The sequence below is a fragment of the Mesoplodon bidens genome (genome assembly GCF_964165515.1).
Source record: "Mesoplodon bidens genome assembly, chromosome: 4".
NCBI lineage: Eukaryota > Metazoa > Chordata > Mammalia > Artiodactyla > Ziphiidae > Mesoplodon > Mesoplodon bidens.
In genome coordinates, this window is record NC_138160.1 from 120,640,467 (window position 1) to 120,659,564 (window position 19,098).

The 19,098-nt window shown below is 51.3% G+C and overlaps 2 protein-coding genes across 2 annotated transcripts in view; one reads left to right on the forward strand and one right to left on the reverse strand.

Moving 5' to 3' along the window:
- Window positions 1–5,542, forward strand: part of LOC308616369 (uncharacterized protein) — a 172,708-nt gene extending 167,166 nt beyond the window's left edge. The window contains exon 7 of the mRNA XM_081232624.1: window positions 3,529–5,542. Within this exon, the coding sequence (XP_081088750.1) occupies window positions 3,529–3,755 (227 nt within the window). The 3' untranslated portion in view covers window positions 3,756–5,542. The remainder of the gene's footprint in view (window positions 1–3,528) is intronic.
- Window positions 5,543–7,488: 1,946 nt separating this feature from the next.
- DIAPH1 (diaphanous related formin 1) overlaps window positions 7,489–19,098 on the reverse strand; it is a 93,713-nt gene continuing 82,103 nt past the window's right edge. Inside the window, exons 23-27 of the mRNA XM_081231609.1 lie at window positions 18,761–18,886; window positions 17,942–18,105; window positions 17,673–17,808; window positions 15,666–15,752; window positions 7,489–9,412 (exon numbers count right to left, since the gene is read on the reverse strand). Of these exons, the coding sequence (XP_081087735.1) occupies window positions 9,255–9,412; window positions 15,666–15,752; window positions 17,673–17,808; window positions 17,942–18,105; window positions 18,761–18,886 (671 nt within the window). The 3' untranslated portion in view covers window positions 7,489–9,254. The remainder of the gene's footprint in view (window positions 9,413–15,665; window positions 15,753–17,672; window positions 17,809–17,941; window positions 18,106–18,760; window positions 18,887–19,098) is intronic.

Here is a 19,098-nt window from a genome sequence, read left to right on the forward strand (position 1 = left end):
GCGTTATTCTCCCAGATTAGGGTTCCAGATAAAATACAGGATGACCCGTTAATTGTAACTTCAGATAAACAACAAGTCATATTTTAGCATAAGTAGGTTCCAAATGTTAGGACCGGGACATACTATACTAAAAAAAATTATATGAAATTCAGATTTAACTGGGCACCCTTTATTTTTATTTGTTAAATCTGGCAAGCCTTCCCCGGATGTCTGTGAGGCCCAGTGGGGCGAGGCCGTGGGTGGTGAAGAGGAAGGGAGAAGGGGCAGGGGGCCAGCCTTCTGGGACAGAGCTGACCCCGGGTTTGGCATGGGAGTGGGAGTGGGAGAGTTGCTGTAGCTCTAGAGAGGCCAGATACTGAGTAGGAAAGAGGCAGTTAGCTGGGTCTGAGGAGATGCCAAGTTGGGTTCTTGAGGGAAGTAAACAGACAGTAAGGTATATTTTAGCTGTTGTGGCTTTGAGCCCTAAGGCCAGGAAGCAGACTTTTTAGCCTAAATCCAGATTTTAAAAACAGAAATGGAGTCAGTATTTATAGCCCCAGACCCTCCCAGAAGGTCCCCGGGTCCCCACAGTCTGGCTCCCCTGTCAGGGCTCCACCGCTCTGGCCCACACAGGGCCCGAGCCGGGTGTTAGCTGGGGGGATGGACCTTGGGGGTGGAAGTGGCAGGGTCAGGCCCTACTCTCACTTTCACACCCGCTTCCTGGCCCTGGAGCCGGAGAGGTTCCTGGAGTCCAGCCCAGCCAGGCCTGTGGGGCTGCTGAGGAGGAGTAAGCAAGCGTGGGAGAAAGTACACTTGGGAGGCTTTTTAAATAAACCTTTGAGAGGAAGGTGTGCTCTCAAGGAGGCTGCAGCCTGTGGCTCAGCTGGCCCTGGCTGAGTCTCACCAGGCCTCCTGGACTGCTTGGAGTTGCTGCCCTCAGCCCTGGGGTCGGGAGGGCAGGGCGGGAGGAGCCGGGAGGATGGGTCTGGGGTGTGCTTCCCTGAGGAGGGAGGCTGGCAGCGCTCTCACCTCCTCCAGGCCAGAGGATGCCCAGGTTCTTTCTTGCTGCTCTTCAAAATCTGTTTCTCCTTGGACTCAGGGAAGATCCTGGTTCCTGCCCAGTGTAGGTCTTGCAGGGTTAGAAGGGGGGGGGCATTGGAGACTTGATTCCACAGAAGGTCAGAGCCTTCAATCCAACTGAGGTCGGGGTCAGGCAGGGCCTCGGTCAGGGTCACACGGCTGGCTCCTTCGTGGCAGAGCTGACCGGACAGAACTCAAGGGCAGCCCAGTTTCTGTGACACTCTGGGTTTCCCCATCTTCCTCCCTCCCGGTCCAGCCCAGCTTCACTGCATCCCGTAGGGCCCAGGCTAACATCAGGTCTGGGCTTCTGGGGAGGAGGTGGTGGGGCTCGCTTTGTCATTTCATCTGCTCGGGTGCCCCTTAGGGTGCTCCTTAGAGATCGTGGGTGCATGTAGGATGTGGGTGGGCCTGGCTTCCAGTTACCCAGTCAAGCCTATTTCCTAGCTTTCTCTTTCTGCCTCCCTTCTCCCTGTTTCTCCCCATTTCTTCCCCTTTCTCTCTCCCTCTCGTCTGTCTCTCTCTCTGGCGCCTCTGACAGTCTCCCCTCTAAATCCCCTAAATCACTCTGGAACCCTGGCTCTTGAAGCCGGATCTGGGCCCCGTCCCCCATTGCTTCCATTTGGGGGGGAGGGGGAGGGAGCAGCGCGGTCGAGGACCCGCTCCCGCCTGGAGTTAATTAGAGAAAACGGAGGAAACGCCTGTGCAATGAAAGGGCTGGGGGAGGGGCGCAGCCGGAGGAAGGAGAGGAGGAAGTGGGCGCTGCTCCCTCCCACCCAACCTACTTCCCCGCCCCCTGAAGGCCCTCGGACTGCGGAGATTTGGGGCTTGAAATAGAGGCTGTGGAAACCTGAGCGCTGGAGTGAGGAGGCGGAAAGGCCGGGGCTCATCTCTCCTCGGCTTTCTCTTATGCCCCTCCCCCTCTGGTGCTGTTCTTTGAGAACATTTCCTGTCTGTTTCTCAATCCCTGGTTGGTGTCCCAGGATTACTCAGCCTCTCCGGCTTTAGTCACCCTCTCTACCCACTCCCAGGGTCTGGAGTGAGGGTGGAGGAAGGCCAGGGTGGGGGGAACCTCTTCTGCTGGATGGGGGCTGGGCTGGGCACTCCTGGGGCTTTAACTCTCCAACTGCGGGAGGACTCCGGCAAAAGGCTTCATGAGCTCTGCCCGAGTCATCAAAACTCCTGGTTTGTTACCCCCTGGGGAGGCAGTGCGGGAGCATGTAGGGTAGAAGCAGTGACACGCCTTATGGTGATGGTGGTGATTCTGGCAGCAGCTGACGTTTAGTGAGCTCTTACCAAGTGCTTCACTGCGTGAAGCACGGTCTCCTTGAATCCTCACAAAAACCCAATGAGGTAGGTACTTCTGTGCTTCTCTCCCTTTAATGTGCATACACATCACCTGGAGAGTTTGTTAAAATGCAGATTCTGAGTCTGTGATTCTCACAAGCTCCCAGGTGACACTGAGCCGGGGTCAGAATTTGCACTTCTCTGGACCCCAGTTTCTTCTTCTGCAGGACGGGAAGTTGGGCTACAGGCTCTCTCTGATGTCACCTACTCTAACATTGTGAGCCTGTGCCTACATTGTACCTAAGACATCTGGTCCTGGGATCATCATCTTCTCAGCCTCTCTCCCCCTGCTGTATTCTCAGAGCAGTGATGAGGTGCAGGCCTCTGGTGGTGGTAGTGGTGACCATACCCTACAGCATACACTTAAGATGCACTTAGGCCTCACCCCTGCTCTCACCTGTCCTGGCTGGTAGGCCTTGGGCTAGTCTTTTACCTTCTCTGACCCTTGCTTCTCTCATCTGTACAGCGGGGATAAGAGCACCATGTCCCTGGAGTGTTGAGGTGAGGTAAAAAGCTGTCGTGCATGTGCAACATCTAGCAAGGTGCTTGGCACACAGTAGGCACTGGTTGCTGTTACGAAATGAATCCCTGGAAAAGCACCTACTCCTAACTCATAAGAGAACGACTCAATGCCCGCTCTGTGCTTGGCACTGGGTGGAACAGGATAGGAACCTGCACGAACCATGGTCTTGGCCCCCCAGGAGTCTGTGGTCTAGTGTGGAGACCAGAGAGGCTGCCTGGAGAAGGGCTAGGGCAAGGACTTGAGAGCAGTGTCTCAGCCCTGAGAGAAATGACAGCTAGCATGTTTGAAGTCACTAGTCTATGTGCTTTACGTATGTAATCTTGGTTAGCCTTCACGAAAACCGGAAGAGATAGGTACTATTATTATCCCCATTTTGCAGTTCAGGAAACTGAGGAGACATAGGGAGGTTAGGTACACTTCACTAGGATCACAGTTAGTAGGTAAAAGAACTAGGAATGAAACCTAGGCGGTCACTCTAGAGCCTCTTAGCCCTACCCCTTGTGGGTGGGATGGTGTGTCCAGAGCTATAACTGCTTGTGCTATAAGAGAGTAACTGTTGGGGACCCTGAAGTTTAGCCCCTGACCTTCCCTTGTCTCTGCAGAAGCCGCTGATGGGAGCTCCACCCTGGGAGGGGGTGCCGGCACCATGGGCTTGAGTGCCCGCTACGGACCCCAGTTCACCCTGCAGCACGTGCCCGACTACCGCCAGAACGTCTACATCCCCGGCAGCAATGCCACTCTGACCAACGCAGCTGGCAAGCGAGACGGCAAGGCCCCGGCAGGTGGCAACGGCAACAAGAAGAAGTCGGGCAAGAAGGAGAAGAAGTAATGCGGAGGCCAGGCCTTGGAGCCACAGGGCAGCCTCCCTCCCCAACCAGCCCAGCCTCTCCCTAGCTGTGCCCAGGCCTCGGATTTTCAGGTCTCACCCCCAGGATACTGGTAGGGGCCCAGGCCATGCTCCCCTTGGGAAACAGAAACAAGTGCCCAGTCAACACCCCCCCTCTGCCCCCAGGGGATTGAATATGCAAAGGGAGTTCTGCTGGGAACCCCCATCCAATCAATTGCTGTGCCCATGGGGGTAGTGGGTTAGTGTAGACACCATTTATCACACCCCCTTCAGTTACAGCTGAACTCCTCCATCTTCCAGATTCAATCAGGCCCATCCATCCCCTGCCTCCCTCCTACCCGACCCTCCTCCTCAACAGCTCCTCTTTCTTAAGTTGTTTGGGGGTGTTGAGGTACCTGGTGACCTAAAAAGGCTCATAGTTCTGAAGAGTTGGAAGGGCATCATGACCTCTTGGCCTCTCCTTCAATTCTCAAACTTCCCCCAAAGCATGGTTTGGTGCCAATCCCTTTCACCACCTTCCAGGAACTGAGACCAAGCTCAAGTTTTGGGAGATATGGTCACCATTCCCATGGTACTGATGCTTGCTGGATTTAGGGAGGGCATTTTGCTACCATGCCTCTTCCCAGCACCCTGGGGACCAGTCTTTTGTTTTGGTTTTCATTGTTTGATGTTCCCACTGCATGCTGTGACTTCCCCCTCCCCAAACAAGAGACTTCACTGCATGTTCTAAGACAGTATGGGGTGGTAAGATAAAGAAGGGAAGGGCGTGTGTGTGTGTGGGGGGGGGGGATGGACAAAGCTTGATCCATCAGTTAACAGGGTCTTGCAGGAGGCTCTGTATGCCCCCAGGGTACTGACCAGATCCCCAAATTCCAGTCATAAGCCAAGCACCAGGCTGGACCCTCATCTGTCATATACAGGGCAGCCCAGGCAGCCAGTGGTGGGCTGAGCTACGGGCACCAATGGATTTAAACTGGCATTATGGTCCAAGGAAGCTCAGAGCAGGTTTGGGACCAGGTCCCCTGGAGAGGTCAGAGGGGCCTCTGTGGGTGCTGGGTACTCCAGAGGTGCTGCTGGTGGAAGGATCAGTGTGGCCCCAGCAGGAAGGGAGGGCCAGCTAGACCATTTTTGGTCCCTGGGTTGGAAAGGAAAGGAGCTAGAGCAGGGACCAAGTGGAAAGTGTCAGCCCAGCATCAGGGCTTGCTTCTTCACAGGGCCCCTGCATCCAGCAGCCCCAGTCCTTCACCTCGCCAGGTGCCATTTCTTCTCTGTGAAGGCCACTGCCCAGGCCCCCAGTCCACTCCCTCGTGGCCAGAGCCTGGTTAAAGTCCCCCAGTGCCTCCTTGTGCATAGACCTTCCTCTGCCCATCCCTTCTGCTCCCCGGCGTCCAGTTCACGCAGCGGGGCTTCGCGAGAACCCCACCCCGGCCCTTGCAGTGGTGTAGAGCCCCCCCGCCCTCTTTCGGCTGGTGTAGAATAGCCAATAGTATAGTGCGGCGTGCTTTTCTGTAATGGCGAGTGGGCCGCGGGCGGCGGGCTCCGCGCAGCCGTCTGTCCCCGAATCTGCCTGCGGCGGCCCGTGCTGTGTTTTGTGCTGTGTCCACGCGCTGCGGCGACCCCCTCCCGCGTCCTGACTCCTCTAAGCGCTTCTCTTTGCATAGTCACGTAGCTCCCCACCCCACCCCCTTCCTGTGTCTCACGCAAGTTTTATACTCTAATATTTATATGGCTTTTTTTCTTTGAAAAAAATTAAAAGATTTCTTCTGAAAGGTTCACCGTTTCTATGTAAGAGATGGGGGCTCCTGGCATATGTGGATGAAATGATGAGCTCAGAGTTGTATGCTGGAAGACGAGTGGGATCGGAGGCGATTATTGTGTTGCGTGTTGGTTTTGGGTCAGTGCCCGAGCGTCTGTGTATAATTGTTAAGTGCGGCAACACCGTCGTGCATATATAATGGTGTGCGTTGACCATAATGGTGCTTGTGGATCTGTACCCCGTGTGTGTAATCGGCTTGCGGGTCCGCTGTGGGGGAGGGGATTTCTGAGCGCGACGTGGCAGCGTGCGGCCGCGGGTTCCGTTGTCTGTTCGCTGCTGTCTCCAGGCAGAAGAGGAGACCCGGGCGAGGGGGCGGCGCGGGCTGGCAAATAGAGCTGGAGAGGGGCCGTGGTCGTTTCCTGAGTTCCGCCCCTTCCCTGCTAAAATGACCACCCCGAGCGCCCTGCCAGGCTTCGCGGGAGGAGGGTGGACTCTCCTCTGCCAGTCCTCCTCCACACCCCTCACCTCCCCCACCCTCCCTCCCAGGGGGCTTGGAATGCATGTGTGGGGGGGGGAGGCGGGCGGTGTCAAGGGGACAGAAAGGGCAAGACGGACATAAGATTGCCCGCAGGCGCAGATGCCCTCCCTCCTTCCTCTCTCCCTCTCTCTGTGCTTTCCATTCACTTCTCGCCTAGCCCGTCTCCCGCCTCCTCCAGCCTCCTGGAAGCAAGGAGGGATTCGAGATTGCTGCCGCCAAAGCAGCTGCAGGCAACAGAGTGGGAGGAAGGGGCGGAAGGACATAAAGACCGACCCATTGGGGTTTTCAGGAGGGTCGGTGAGGGCAAGGGCATGCCCAACCGCAGGGTTGGGGGTGGCTGTCTCTGGGCGTCCTCTGTACTCTCCCAGAGCCAGTCAAGCGGTCTGCCAGCTTCTGAAGTCTGTTGTCATGGAAACCAAGCCTTCCAACTAGGTAGGTGTCTGGGGGCGGCTTTCTTGCGTGGGAGGAGGGGTGGCGTGCGTGGCTGCTGAGATGGAAGCAGGGTTTGGTTTCCGAGAGCCAGGCTGCAGAGGGTGGGGTGCCGGTTGCCTGGGTTCTATTCCAGGCACGGCAGGAGACTGGCAGAGCGCGTGAGCAGCTGTGGTTGGTTGGTCCCCTAATTGGTATGTGTGCCTATACAGCTCTAAGCCAGAAACGCGTGGCCTCGGGGGGTAGGGAAGGAGGAGGCAGGGAACCCACCTCCACATGCCCAGCCATACTGGGGAGGCAGCTGCACAGGCTGCAGGGCTACTGAAGAGGCTTTTCTTTCCAGTGCCAGAGCCTGCCCAAATGGGTTTGTGGTTCCTCTCCAAGCCCTTCCCTGTCTGTTCTGGACCTGGTTTGTAAGATTTCTTTGTGCAGGTCACAATGTGCTCCAACAAGTCTGGCCCTGAGCATCAAGTCACCTGGAGCATGACCTCTGTCTTTTGACCTCTGCTGGGCAGGCTCAGGTTTCCACCCCAGGGTAAGCCCTAGCCTGGAATGTGGTCTGTGGACACCAAAAGTGAGTGTGGGAGGGGAATACGGGAGAATGGCAGCATGGCAGTCATAGGTTTCCCTTAGCAAAAGAGGCACAGGTACTGCTAGGAAACTGCAAGTGAAGTCTGGGGTCATGGGGAGGTGGGGGGTCCCAGAACTGAATCCAAGAAAAGGGTTCCAAGCCAAGAGGCAGCAATGTGGAAGGGTAGGGGGCTGAACTGGGGCCCTTCTCCTTTACAGAGGGCAAATGGGGGGACAGAAGCCACTATGTATGAATCAGCTCTAGCCCTGCGCCCAACCGTAGTGTCTGGCACATGAAGGTGCCGGCACCCTTTTGATGATTTTGTCAGGTCAATCGGGCTTGAGGCAGGACAAAAGTGGAGAAGCCTGGATGAGAGAGAAGACAAATAGTTCAGAAATTCACAAGGGAAGCTGTAAGGCAGTACTGTTTCGATGCTTTATTAACAGTTGAAAACAAACCCAACAAACCAGAGGTGATGACATCCCAGAAGCCCAAGAGGTGAGGGGAACAGGTTTGCATTTTGTCCCTTTTTTATTATTATTATTAAATGCATCTTAGCAAAAGTAGATTAAAAAAGAAAGGGTCAAAGCCCCAGATGTCAGCAGGGAGGAGGGACCTAGGGGAGCAGCAGGCCCCTGCACCACGGTCCTCCCAGAAATAGTGCAAAGGAGCTGCTGTTGCCCCTCCACACACAGGCTCTAACAACCAGAACCCTCCTTCCAGGCCTCAAGGCTTCCCTGCAGGCGCCCTTAGGTCTCCTAAGCTCCCCCTTGCTCTAATAACTATACTTTTGCGCCAGGCCCTACCAGTGCCATTCTCTCTCCCAGGGGTGGGAAGCTGAAAGGAGCACAGGAGGGCAAAGTGTCACCTTGACCGGAGAATCTGAGCTTCCTGTGGCTGGGACCGCCAAAGAGTCTGGCCTGCCCACTGCAGAGAAGAGAGCAGGGTGGGGCACAGCCTGTGCACACTGCTCCAGAGTGGCCAGTTAGCATTTGCACATTTGGCTTGATAAATATATTAAATTTATAAAAACTCTGTCGTTTCAGAGCTCCCACTACTCTTAGGCCTGGTCCAGCTCAACAAGAGAAGAGCTTCCCCTTGCGCCAGAGTCAGATGCTGGGAGAGAGAGTCTGCACTGGCCTCAAGGGCCCAGAGGCTTGAGGGCTGAGATGGAGGTCCAGGGGCTTGTTCAGAATTGAGGCTTGTGGGGAGAAATCCCAGGGACTCTGGAACCTGCCATAAAAGCCTCTTACATTATGGAGGGGAAAGGAGGAAGGAAGAGTTATTTTTCTTAAAAAAAAAAAAATGCATATAAAAATAGATCCTTTTGCAAAACAATTTCTCAGCCAGGAGGCTCCACCTCCCATTTCCCTGGAGACAGAGGAGAAGGTTTTGGGATGAGATGCACCAAAGCTCTAGGGAGGGCGTGAGAAGGGCCTAGGGCTGGTGCAGAGGGTCCAGAGAGGCAAGGGCAGAGAGCATGGCAGCAGGCTGGGGGCAGGTCCCACCTGTGCCATGCCTGCTTGCCCTAGGTTCTGGCCTAGGCCACCGGAGAACAGATAAAAGTGGTCCAGGTTCTTTTTGTTTTGGGAGGGCTTTCCCAGAAAGTGGGATAAGGGGGATTTGCTCCCCACTTCCTTGGAAGCAGCTCCCAATGCCCCACCCCTAGTAATAACAAGAGCCAGGGGCAGGAAGAGCAGGGGGGCGGGGTGGTGGTGACAGCAATGAAAGGAAGGACAGAGCCCAAAGGTTCATCAGCCCATGCTGTTCTCAGGGCCAGAGAAAACACAAAAGAAAGCACAAACCCAGCAAGACTGACCTAGGTAAAAGCCCACGGGAAAGGTAGGGGCTGAGAAAGCAGGTGGGGCCTTGTCTGAGATGAGGCCACGGAGAACGGAGGAGACACTTGGGGTTAAGGCAGCAAACACAGAGCCTGCTTTGGTAATACGAGAGCCAGGGCTGGCCAGGTTGGCTTCAGGCCTCCCCACACTGCCCTTTCCTTCTGGCCTCCAGGCAGCTGAAGCTGTGTGTGATGTACAGAGAGCAGCAGGCTGGAGACAAAGATGGGGTCAAGGTGATGCGAGTGGCCACCGCAGAGGAATATCTCTGTGACCCTTCAGGCACATGCTGCAGAGCAGGGACAGTCTGGAGCTCCACTGAGGAGCTGCCATGGCCCCAGGACCTGGCTTAGCTTGCACGGCCGAGCAACTCCTTGGCCTCCTCAAGGATGGTGGGGACTTCCTCGCTCTTCTTGGACATCTTGGCAGGAACACAGGTCATGGCATCATCCCTGGTCAGCACTGATTCTAGCTGAGATATGGCTGCACACCCGACCTTCCTGTTGCCTGCAAGAGAAGACATGAGAGATCTCGTCCATGGAAGGCCAGTTTCGAATCCCTATCGATCTCTACGGCAGATACTCGGCCAGAAGCCACGCACACATGGCGGCCCTGTCCAGTTCAGAGGCCCTTCTTTTGAAGAAGGAGGGGAAGAAAGCCAGGAACACATGGAAGATACCTTTGCGGTGGGGAGGGGGCAAGCAGGGAATATGAGAGTACGGTACAGGTAGGAGAGCAAGCTCTTGAGTTCCTGTGTGAAAAGCAGTAAAAAGTTTGAATACAGCTAGACAGACACAACGGAGTTCAAGTATCAGCAGTGTAATGTAAAGAGAGAGAAGTACTCAAAATCTGTTTTCTCATCAGAGGGTTCTTGGAAGTAAACAGACTCAAGCTTAGTAAACAGTACTGTTTTTGTTTTCTTGGCAGTTCTCAGGAAGCTCCTAGGCCAAAATCACTTTCAGTCAGCCCTGGGCAGGGTCGTCCCAAGCGGAGGAAGGCCTTTAGCAGGCGGCCAGAGACAAAGAGGAGCAGCAGCCATGCACTGACGTCACATGATGCCACACTCGCCTGGGTTCCACCAACCCTCCCTCTCTCTCGCCGTGCCCACATGCTGAGCTCTTTCCCACCTCTTCAAGGGCAGCAGCGATGATCCAAATGCCAAGGGCTCTACAAGGTGTGCAATGTGTGTGTGTGTAGGGGGAGGGGTAGTGAAAGGTATGTCAGGGAAAGCAGACCTGGGGTCAAGGATGGCCAGGACGAACCCTACAAAGAAATCTTAGCCCAATGGGCTAAGGGATAGTGAAGCTTCAGTTGCCACCCTAAATAGGAAGAGAAGAACCAATCAATCAATCCATGAGCTTCTGTCCTAACTGTCCTAACTCCTGGGCGTCATCCCCAAGACTCACATTCATTCATGGAATCCACATTTATGGTCCCAGTATCCTCAACAAGAAAGCCGTTCCTTGGGACAATGCCCATCTCATGTTGTCTGCCTCTTCCCATGCCCTACAAGCAGCACAGGGAGACTGCAGGTCCCAAAGAGCTGCCTGCCAGGGGTGAAAGAAGCCGGACACAAAGGCCACAGATGCTATAATTCCATTTCTGTAAAATCTCTAGAATGGGCAAATCCAGAGACAGAAAGTAGGTTTGTGGTTGCCAGGGCCTAGGCGTGGGGAGAATGGGTATGGAGTTTCTTTTTGGGGTCATGAAACGTTCTGGAATTAGTGGTGCTGGTTGTACAACCTTGTGAATATGCTAAAAAACACTAAATTGTATACTTTAGAAGGGTGAATTTTAGGTATGTGATTTATATCCAATTAAATAACAAAAACCAAAACAGCTTGCTGGGTCATGGGAAAGCTGGGTGGAGAAAGCAGTGCCTAAACCTTAAAGAAGCAGAGACAGAGGAGAGAAGGCCAGCACTCCTAAATGCAGGGCAGTGGCAGGGCACGAGCAGGAAGGAAGAGGTCCAGAAGAGTCAGTGAACAAAGTGTCCACTTTGCCTTCTTGAGACCAGCAAAAAGCTTTAGGTGGGACGGAAGCCAAACAGGGTCAGAGGGCCCAGGTCTTCACCAGGGCTGTCAGCCTCTGCAGAAACATGACCCAGAGCCACTGTGTTCACACGGCAGAGGCTACCCACGGGTCAGCTGGGAGCACACAGCACGCCCACAGGTTACCAATTTACAGGTCTCCTCCTCCTCCTCCTCCCAGGGATGCGCAGGATTGTCTACCAAGAGGAGAAAGAATAGTGAAGACCCTGGGTGGCAGGCACAGGGCTCATCTGGTTACAGGGGAAGGTGTGTGACCAAGACTCCAGGGTTTCACACAAACTACTCCTCGGATTATGAACATGTAATGATGCCTCAGCGACGGACAGGGGAGGAAAGGGGCCCGTAGGAGTGCGACTAGGATGGTCTCCTATCTCCAGCAAAATCTTCCTCAGACCTGCTGAGTTTCTGCTCTGTTTTTGGAATACTCCCTTCTCTAGGACCCTACTTGTCATGTCCAGAAAAGGCAGTGGCTTGATTATCACTTTGCTGCTCCTTTGAATTCAGTCAGGAGCAGTTGAGAAAATATTCCAACTATATTTGTGTGTGTGTGACTCAAGGGGTAAGTACATGTTAAAATAATTTCTGACTCTGGACCCAGGGAAAAGGAACACGTATCCTGGACAACATGGGAAAAGTCAAAGTACAAGTGTGAAGTATCTTCAGCTGTTTCTCTCTTTGGTTTCTTCCTCTAAAACTAAGAAGATACCAGTTGTACCTAATCAAGCACATCTCTATATTTTCCTAGATTCAAAAAGCTTCTGAGGCATTGCAGACTGCATAAAAACTGAGTGGATGGTAAGTCAGGAAAGACCAAAATTTCCCTTTTAAGCCTAGAAGGTAGGTATACTAGGCATGGACCTGATGTGGCCTAAGGTCAGAATCAGAAAGGAGAAAAACTCTTGTTGGAACTGGGAACAGAATCGAGGAATCCTGGCTGCCAGTCTGGCTTCAGGGCCACAGTTACGCTGAACAGCTCGACTGTCCAGAAGACAACCTCTCCCAGCCTTTCCCTAACTTGGTACTTGTTAAGACGATTGAAAAGTAGCCACAGAAGCAGATACATATTTTGACTCTACGGGACCAGGGAGGATTATTAACTCCTAGTAGTCCCACAGACTGTGGGGAAAAGGGAACAATCTTGAGACATTGGCCAAAGCTCCCTGAGGCCAGATTTCTAGAAGTTAGGGGTGAGCTAGATAAAAACACCAACGAAATCAGACATGTAACACTAGTATAGATGAATTAGAAAAAGGTTAATGATTTGGAAAAAAGATATTTATAACACACAGGCTAGGAACTACTACTAAGGAGGAAGTACTCTTGTTAATAAGCTTCCTTAGGGAAGAGGAAACTAGGACAGATGGGGCAATCATTACCAGCCTAAAGAACTCATTATTGTCTACAACACTCCTAATTATAATTCCTGTCCTATTTTTACAAAAGTGGAGGGAGAGAGAGTGGTGGTAGAGGATATACTCTTAACCTCTCTAGACAGGTGGTCACTGGAAAACTCCCTGAAGCAATTTCACCATGTCCAGGGCTCTCCTTGCTGGAAGGTATGAAAGAGTATTTCTGGCCTACACAGAGGGCTCGCTGTCATCTCCTGCTCCTCACATAGGCTTAGTGGAAATATTCCTGGACTTGGATGCACAACAGTGGGTTACAGTTCTGGCTCTATCATTAGCCAGTTCTGTAGATCTTGGCAAGACCTTATCTGGGTCTCAAGTCCTGTTACCTACGAGAAGGTGAGATGCTAATCACTGGAGGTCTTCAGCGCTGGTCCCAACTCTAAGGTTCTATCAGTGTAGGGAGAGCTTAGCTGGAAGCTGGGAAGTGGCAGAGGGAAGGAAAGGGAGAGGGAGATGAATTTCTTTCTTTCCTTGACTTTTATCCCAGTGAGCAGATGGCCTGTATATAAGCAGCCACAATTCAGACATGGAGATAAAGTTGAGTCATTAAAACCACAAGGTGACTCAATCATCAGCCTGAAATAGTGGCTGTAATACAATCACATGGATTCTTCCCCTTGACACTCAAAGCATTGTTCTCCCACACCCTGCAGATCACAGCAGTTTACATGTCACTTTTAATGAACCCGCCCTGATAGTAATGCTCCTCTTCCAACTCCTCAATGGGTCTTTGTATACTGGCTACTCCCTCAGGTCTCCAGAGACCAGAAGATGTTTTTTAAACATTCCTTTAAATCCCAGGGCAAAGGCTGTGTCTTTCAATATAGACAGCTGCCTTTCTGGGACTGAGGAGGGCTGTGAGGCAGACCTTCGGTTTTTTAGCTCAAATCAGTCAGTCAGCAGGAAGAGTCAGAGATGGCCAAGCACTGGGTGGACCAGCTAAGGCCGGCAGCCAGTGAGAGAAACCTTTATAGTTTTACAATGTGGCCTTCTGGGTCCAGCCTCTTTCTTTTCTTCTCCTCTTAATCCTACTGTCACCGTACAAAAAAAAATACTAAAGCTATAAAGGGCCCTGGAGACCATTCTAGCCCAACTCTCATTTTAGATGTGAAGAAACTGAGTCCCAGAAACTTGTCTCAGGTAATCTAGACAGCATCGATTGGATTTGACATTGGGTCTTCTGATGCCTACCTAGTCTTATGCTCTTTGCACTCTACTGTGATGCCTGGCCTTCTGTTTATGTTTAATGGAAGGCCATGTCACTTTCTCGGAAATGAATGTACCAGTGTCTACAGGGGTTACCAGGGTAACTAGAAATGTCTCCCCTGATTCTCCCAGATATGTTCGGTGTGTTTAGTGACCCCAGAAAGATAAGGATACAAGATGGAGCCAATTTTAAAAGTACGTAGTTCTCATTTTCACCACCGTTTTGCTTCAGAATCTCCTAGTCCTTCTTGCACTGGGAAACAGCACTTTGACTGATCCAGGTCCTCTGCTGAAAGGTTAGGTTCTAACAAAATCCCTGCTTCCTCAGCCTGTAAGTCCTGGTTTCTCACTTGGGAAGAAGTGGAGAATGGGGCCTCTCCAGTAGAGGGAAGCCACTAATGTCTGGCTGCCTGTGTCCAGGAAGCATCTGGGATTTTGGTTTAGTTCCAGAGGAAGAAGCTTAAAAGGGAATTCCCCACCAAAAGTCTGGTGAAGGTTGGCACTTAGCTGAGAGGATAGAGGAAAATAGGGAGAGGCGATGTATTTTTGTTTATCTAGAAACGCTTAATGTCAGGCCACATCACCTTATATGGTGGGGAGGAAACAATGTCGCAAGAATCTCTGAAGACTAAACACACCAAAAATACCACTAGCTTCATACTCTGTCCAAACCTAGATCTATACGACTAAACATGCTATCCCAGAAAGACCTAAGTCCATCACACTCACCTGTCTTCCCCTCCAGAAAGCCTGTACTCAGAGGATGCCAGGAAATAGGTAAGAGTTGTAATGAGGGATTCTTCTGTTTAGGGCAGGTTCTGAAGTCCTACAGAAGAGCCCTCAGAGGGAATTTCCCTCTGGGTATTCAGAGTATTGGCAGAAACAGGCAGTCAGCCATTCACGAAGAAACTCATAGTGATCTACAATGTTTGGGCCAGGACACTGACTCTGTGTGGGCTCACATGCTCCGTACCCTTGATCGTAAGGTCACCTTTACAGGCTGTGACGGGTACTATAGGTCCTACAGATGCCACTGTTAATAGCTAAGCAGTGTCCAAAGCAAACCACACAACTCATCTGTACAATAACCTTGAAGTGAAGCTCCTATCACACAGGCCTACAGAATGCACCAGCCAGGGAACAGGGAACATAGCTTAAACCACCTCAGAAGTACAAACTCTTAGTGCTGCCTTTTCTGTAATGCCTACCCTTCAACCTAGGAAAGAAGCCATCATGCCTAGCCCCAAAGGGTCTTCACCAGACTCAGTGGTGCAGGTAACGAGGAGTAGCTTTGGCCATACCTTCTTCTGGACCAGGCTCTTGGCCACCATATACTTCCCTCAAAGGCAATTTAACCGTTGATCCTTCCCCATACTAATGCCTGGATCATTTGTCCTCCTATCCCCATAATTCTTCTTAGAGGCTCTGGCTCAACATAATCCACTTAAATCTTCTGAAGGTTGGGAGAGGAGGCTGCGGGGGAGTAAACGGGGAAGGCAAGTACAGTGGAGGCCAATTACACCCAAGAAAAAGGCGGCTTTCAGACACAGCACAGTCCTTCGGTTGAGATGCTCCTCGACATTCTTACATCTGGGGAGAATGATGCCTAGCCTTCTCTCTATAGGATTCTACACTTTCTATTATTCCATCTCTTCTGCTTGTGAAGCTGAGAGTAAGGACTCTTATTTTATAAGTAAGGACTTATTTTCTTTGTATTCCTACATCTAATGTACAGTTTTGAATTTACATAAATTTTTTTGTTCATATACACAAACACCTACTCAGATCTCTGTGTCCTGCACAGTGGTTTGCTTATGCTATGTTTCTGCTTCAAGAATGAGGAGAGGTACAAGAATAATCAAACGTGATATCTGTTGTCAGTCCCTCAAGTCCTAGTTCTCCAAGTCAGCACTTTCTAACATGGTTGGAAGAGGACTAGGTAATCCACTCTAGATGCAGGGACTATTGTGGGGAAGTTTCTAAACCCTCAGAACATCATTACCTGCTCATTAGCCCAAGACAAGCAGGACCAGGAGCAGCGAGGCCTCACTGCCTTCCTTCAACACACAGGCTGGGCTCCGTTTGCTGACTTACCCTGACGGGGTCCTCTCTTCCGCCGGAATGCTGCGCCTGACTGCAGGGCTTCCAGAAGACTGTCCATCACACCTGTCTCATCGCCCTCTGTCATGAACAAAGACGGAGATGTAAGCTCTTCAGCCCCAGTAGCATTCATGTGTTGAGCCCCACAGAAAATGCACTGCTACTGAATTGCTTGCCCTCGCCCAGTTTCTCGGGGCTCAGAGCACACGGAGGGCTCAACCTCAAGTCTCACAGCCCATGTTTACTTGTGTCTGTTTGAAAATGGTTAAAACAAAAGGTTTCACTGGTTACCAACCACTGCAAACCTTGGATAATTTTCCTGCAGTGCCCTCCTCCCTTCCCACCCCCATCAGAACTAGCACAGAGAAGTGTAGACCTGCCTGACTGCAAGACTGGGATACGTGCAGAGACCGGGATTATGACATTAATAAGGAACTGTATCACTCTCTATTTATCCTGAAGTGTTTCACTCCAATTTACATAAACCTCTCACGGAAAGCCTGCTTCTAGTTTCAGAGCAGGGCAGAGGAAAGATGAGAGACCACTGATCAAGAGTGTATTTCACTTAAGTACTGCCCCCAGTGGCTGCATCTTCCGGAAGTCAGCTCTGCATCTAAGAGGAGCTTCTGGTTGGAAAACAAAGAGTTAATGTAGAATCCTTATTCCAGCCCACTCCGTTTCCATGACAACAGCTAAGGGTGAAGGGTGGTGAAATCTGAAACTGTGAAATCCCTAGGAGCCGGCAGGCTGCCAGCCACAAGGCTGGGCTCACTGCTCCCAGTGCCGCCTGCTGGCCAAACACCGCCAGTGCAGCTGCCCTACATTCCCACCTCATTTGCTTGCCCTTGGGGACATGGACCAGGGCAGGGTCCCCTGTGCTGCCTGACGACTGTGTGCAGCCTTCGTCCCACAAATCAGCTGGACTCCACCTTTCCCTATTACATCCTAAACAGTAACTAGGGACAAAGCCTAGAGGCCTGGGGAGAATGGGGGAAGGTGAAGGATACTTGGTGTGGGCTTTTTTAATGGCATGACTAGAGCAAAGTTTGTGGCTTATATACAACTGGAGTAAGGGCAGGGGAACTGCTTCCCAAAAAAGTATACAGAAAAGACAGAAATGCAGGCAGTTCTGCTTCAGGTCCCTGATCGTGCCACAGAGAGAAGTCCCCGGGAGCTGGAGTGTCAGAGCAGCCCTCGCCTCTCGTGCTCAGCAAAGCGTGGATTCTTGCCAGACCCAGCAGCCCAGAGGACCTCTTTACTTAGATGGCTCTTGGCCCCTCAGGTTCAAGAAGGGTAGCACCAGCTCAGGGCTGTGTGCAATGGATGCTGGATTTCCGCTGCCCACAGAGAGAGCAGCCAGAGAGGGGCAGGGAGTCGGCAGCAGGAAAGAAGCAGAAACAGGAAACAGAGGGCCAGTAATTGAGGCCATATGTTTCAACAAAGACATGCTTCTGAGAGTGAAATAGAGATTCTGCTGAAGAAAGAAGAGGGTGGCCAGCTCCCCTGCCCCCTTTCCAGAAGTGCAATCCATTTACAATCTGATAGGCGTGTACAACTGTGCTGAGGTACTGGGGACACAATACTTAGTGAAATAAGCAGAAAGAGAAGGCAAGCCATTAAAAGACAGGAGCAGGGCCAGGAAAACAGTTTGGGAAAAAGAACAAAAGATGTACTAGAGGGTATGAAAACCGGACGGGGGAATCTCTGGACAGGCAGAAGGCAAGAGTACATGTTACAGCAATACTAAATCACTGGGGAGATGAGACATAATGCAGAACTAGCAAAGGAGGGAAAAAACTGAGAGTCGAGCACTGGAACGTGCATGTAACGGAGTCGGGGTTAAAGTCCAGCATCAGGATCCTGGAGGAAGAAGGCTGCCAAAAATCACTTGCCAGGAGTTGAGCTCAGACATGAGCTGTTCTCTGGCCTCTAGACTCTAGACAGAGAAGCCTTCCAAATGTTCCTGTCTCAACCCATCGGCCCTTCGCCTTCGCTTCTTACCAGCATTCATGTCTATGAGCTGCTCTCTCTTCTGCTGCTTCTCCAGCCGCTCCTTCTCTGCCTTCTCCTTGGCCAGTTTTGCTCGCCGCATCTTCTCCTCTGTCTCCCGCCGCTTCTGGTTCTCCTTGACTGCTTGCTGTGGGGGAAAAAATGAACACGTGGGCATATATGCACTCACGCATGTACACACCCACCACCAACCAACATGAACCCAGTGGAAAGTGAGAAAGGTCCATGAAAGCTTCAGTCGGCAGGTATACCCTGCTTACCACAAACATATTCTTAAAGTTGTGCAGATCCATGAAGAATTCTTCCACAGACACCTTCTTGGGGTCAAAGAGGAAGTACTCGCCCAGCTCCTTATAGAGCGTCTCCATGTTAGAGTGCATCATCCGCAGCTTGTTATACTGTTCCTGTGCATCCTTCACAAAGCTGTGCAGCCAAAGAGTAAAGAGCCAACACCAGGAAGCAGGCCCACTTCTCTAGCCCTGAGGACGACTCACAGATGTGTACTGGCATGCACAAGGATGTGCAACACAGCACTGTTCATATTAGCAAAACCCAGAAGCAATCTAAACATCCAAACGGGAATGGTAAACCATAAACTATGGTATTCCTAAAGAATAGGAATTGGCAGTTTAAAAAGAGACTCTTCTGCATATACTGCTATGGAAACAGGGCCAAACATATTCAGTGCTAAAGCAATACAGTGCAATTTTTACTAAAATAAATCCATTAGGGTGCAAATCAGAGAGAAGGCCAGTGGCAGTGGTTATCTTTGGGAAGGGGAGGGAGAAGGGAATATGTATGTGTGTGTAGTATGGGGTGTGTGTAGTATGGGGTGTGTGTGTCTGGCAGGTGGGGCAGAGGGCAAGGTCTCAAGGGAGACTTTTACTTTATCTGCATGGTTTGATGCAAACCACAACAATGAGAATGTTTTCAAGAACTATGCATTTAATGAAAAAGCATTTTTAATGAAAAAGCATTTTTTAAGGAAAAATTGTATATCATCATATCTATCCTGTTGTCCCCCCACGGGAAGTTCCTTTTTTTCCTAGGGGGCAACTCCCTCCTTTCAAGAAAGGATATGGTCATTTTTTCAACGAACTTGTCTTTCTCATCTGTGGCAGCTGGAAAATTCTGAATATCACGTTCTACATCAGAAATTTGTTTCTTCATCTGATCTAGGTTCTTTTGCAAGTTTTCAGCAGAAACTAAAGTAGACACAGAAAGAGACAGCAAGAGCTTACTACCTCCAGTCTCAATACCCTATTCTGTTCCTCAGGGCACTGCTCCAGTCTGTACATCCAGCTGGTACTTAATTATTTTAGTCCTCTTACGTACTCTCTAACTGTTTCACACAGCTTTTCAGTGAAAGTATAAATTACTTGATGATTAAACCTCCAGCCTCCATAAGCTGTACAAT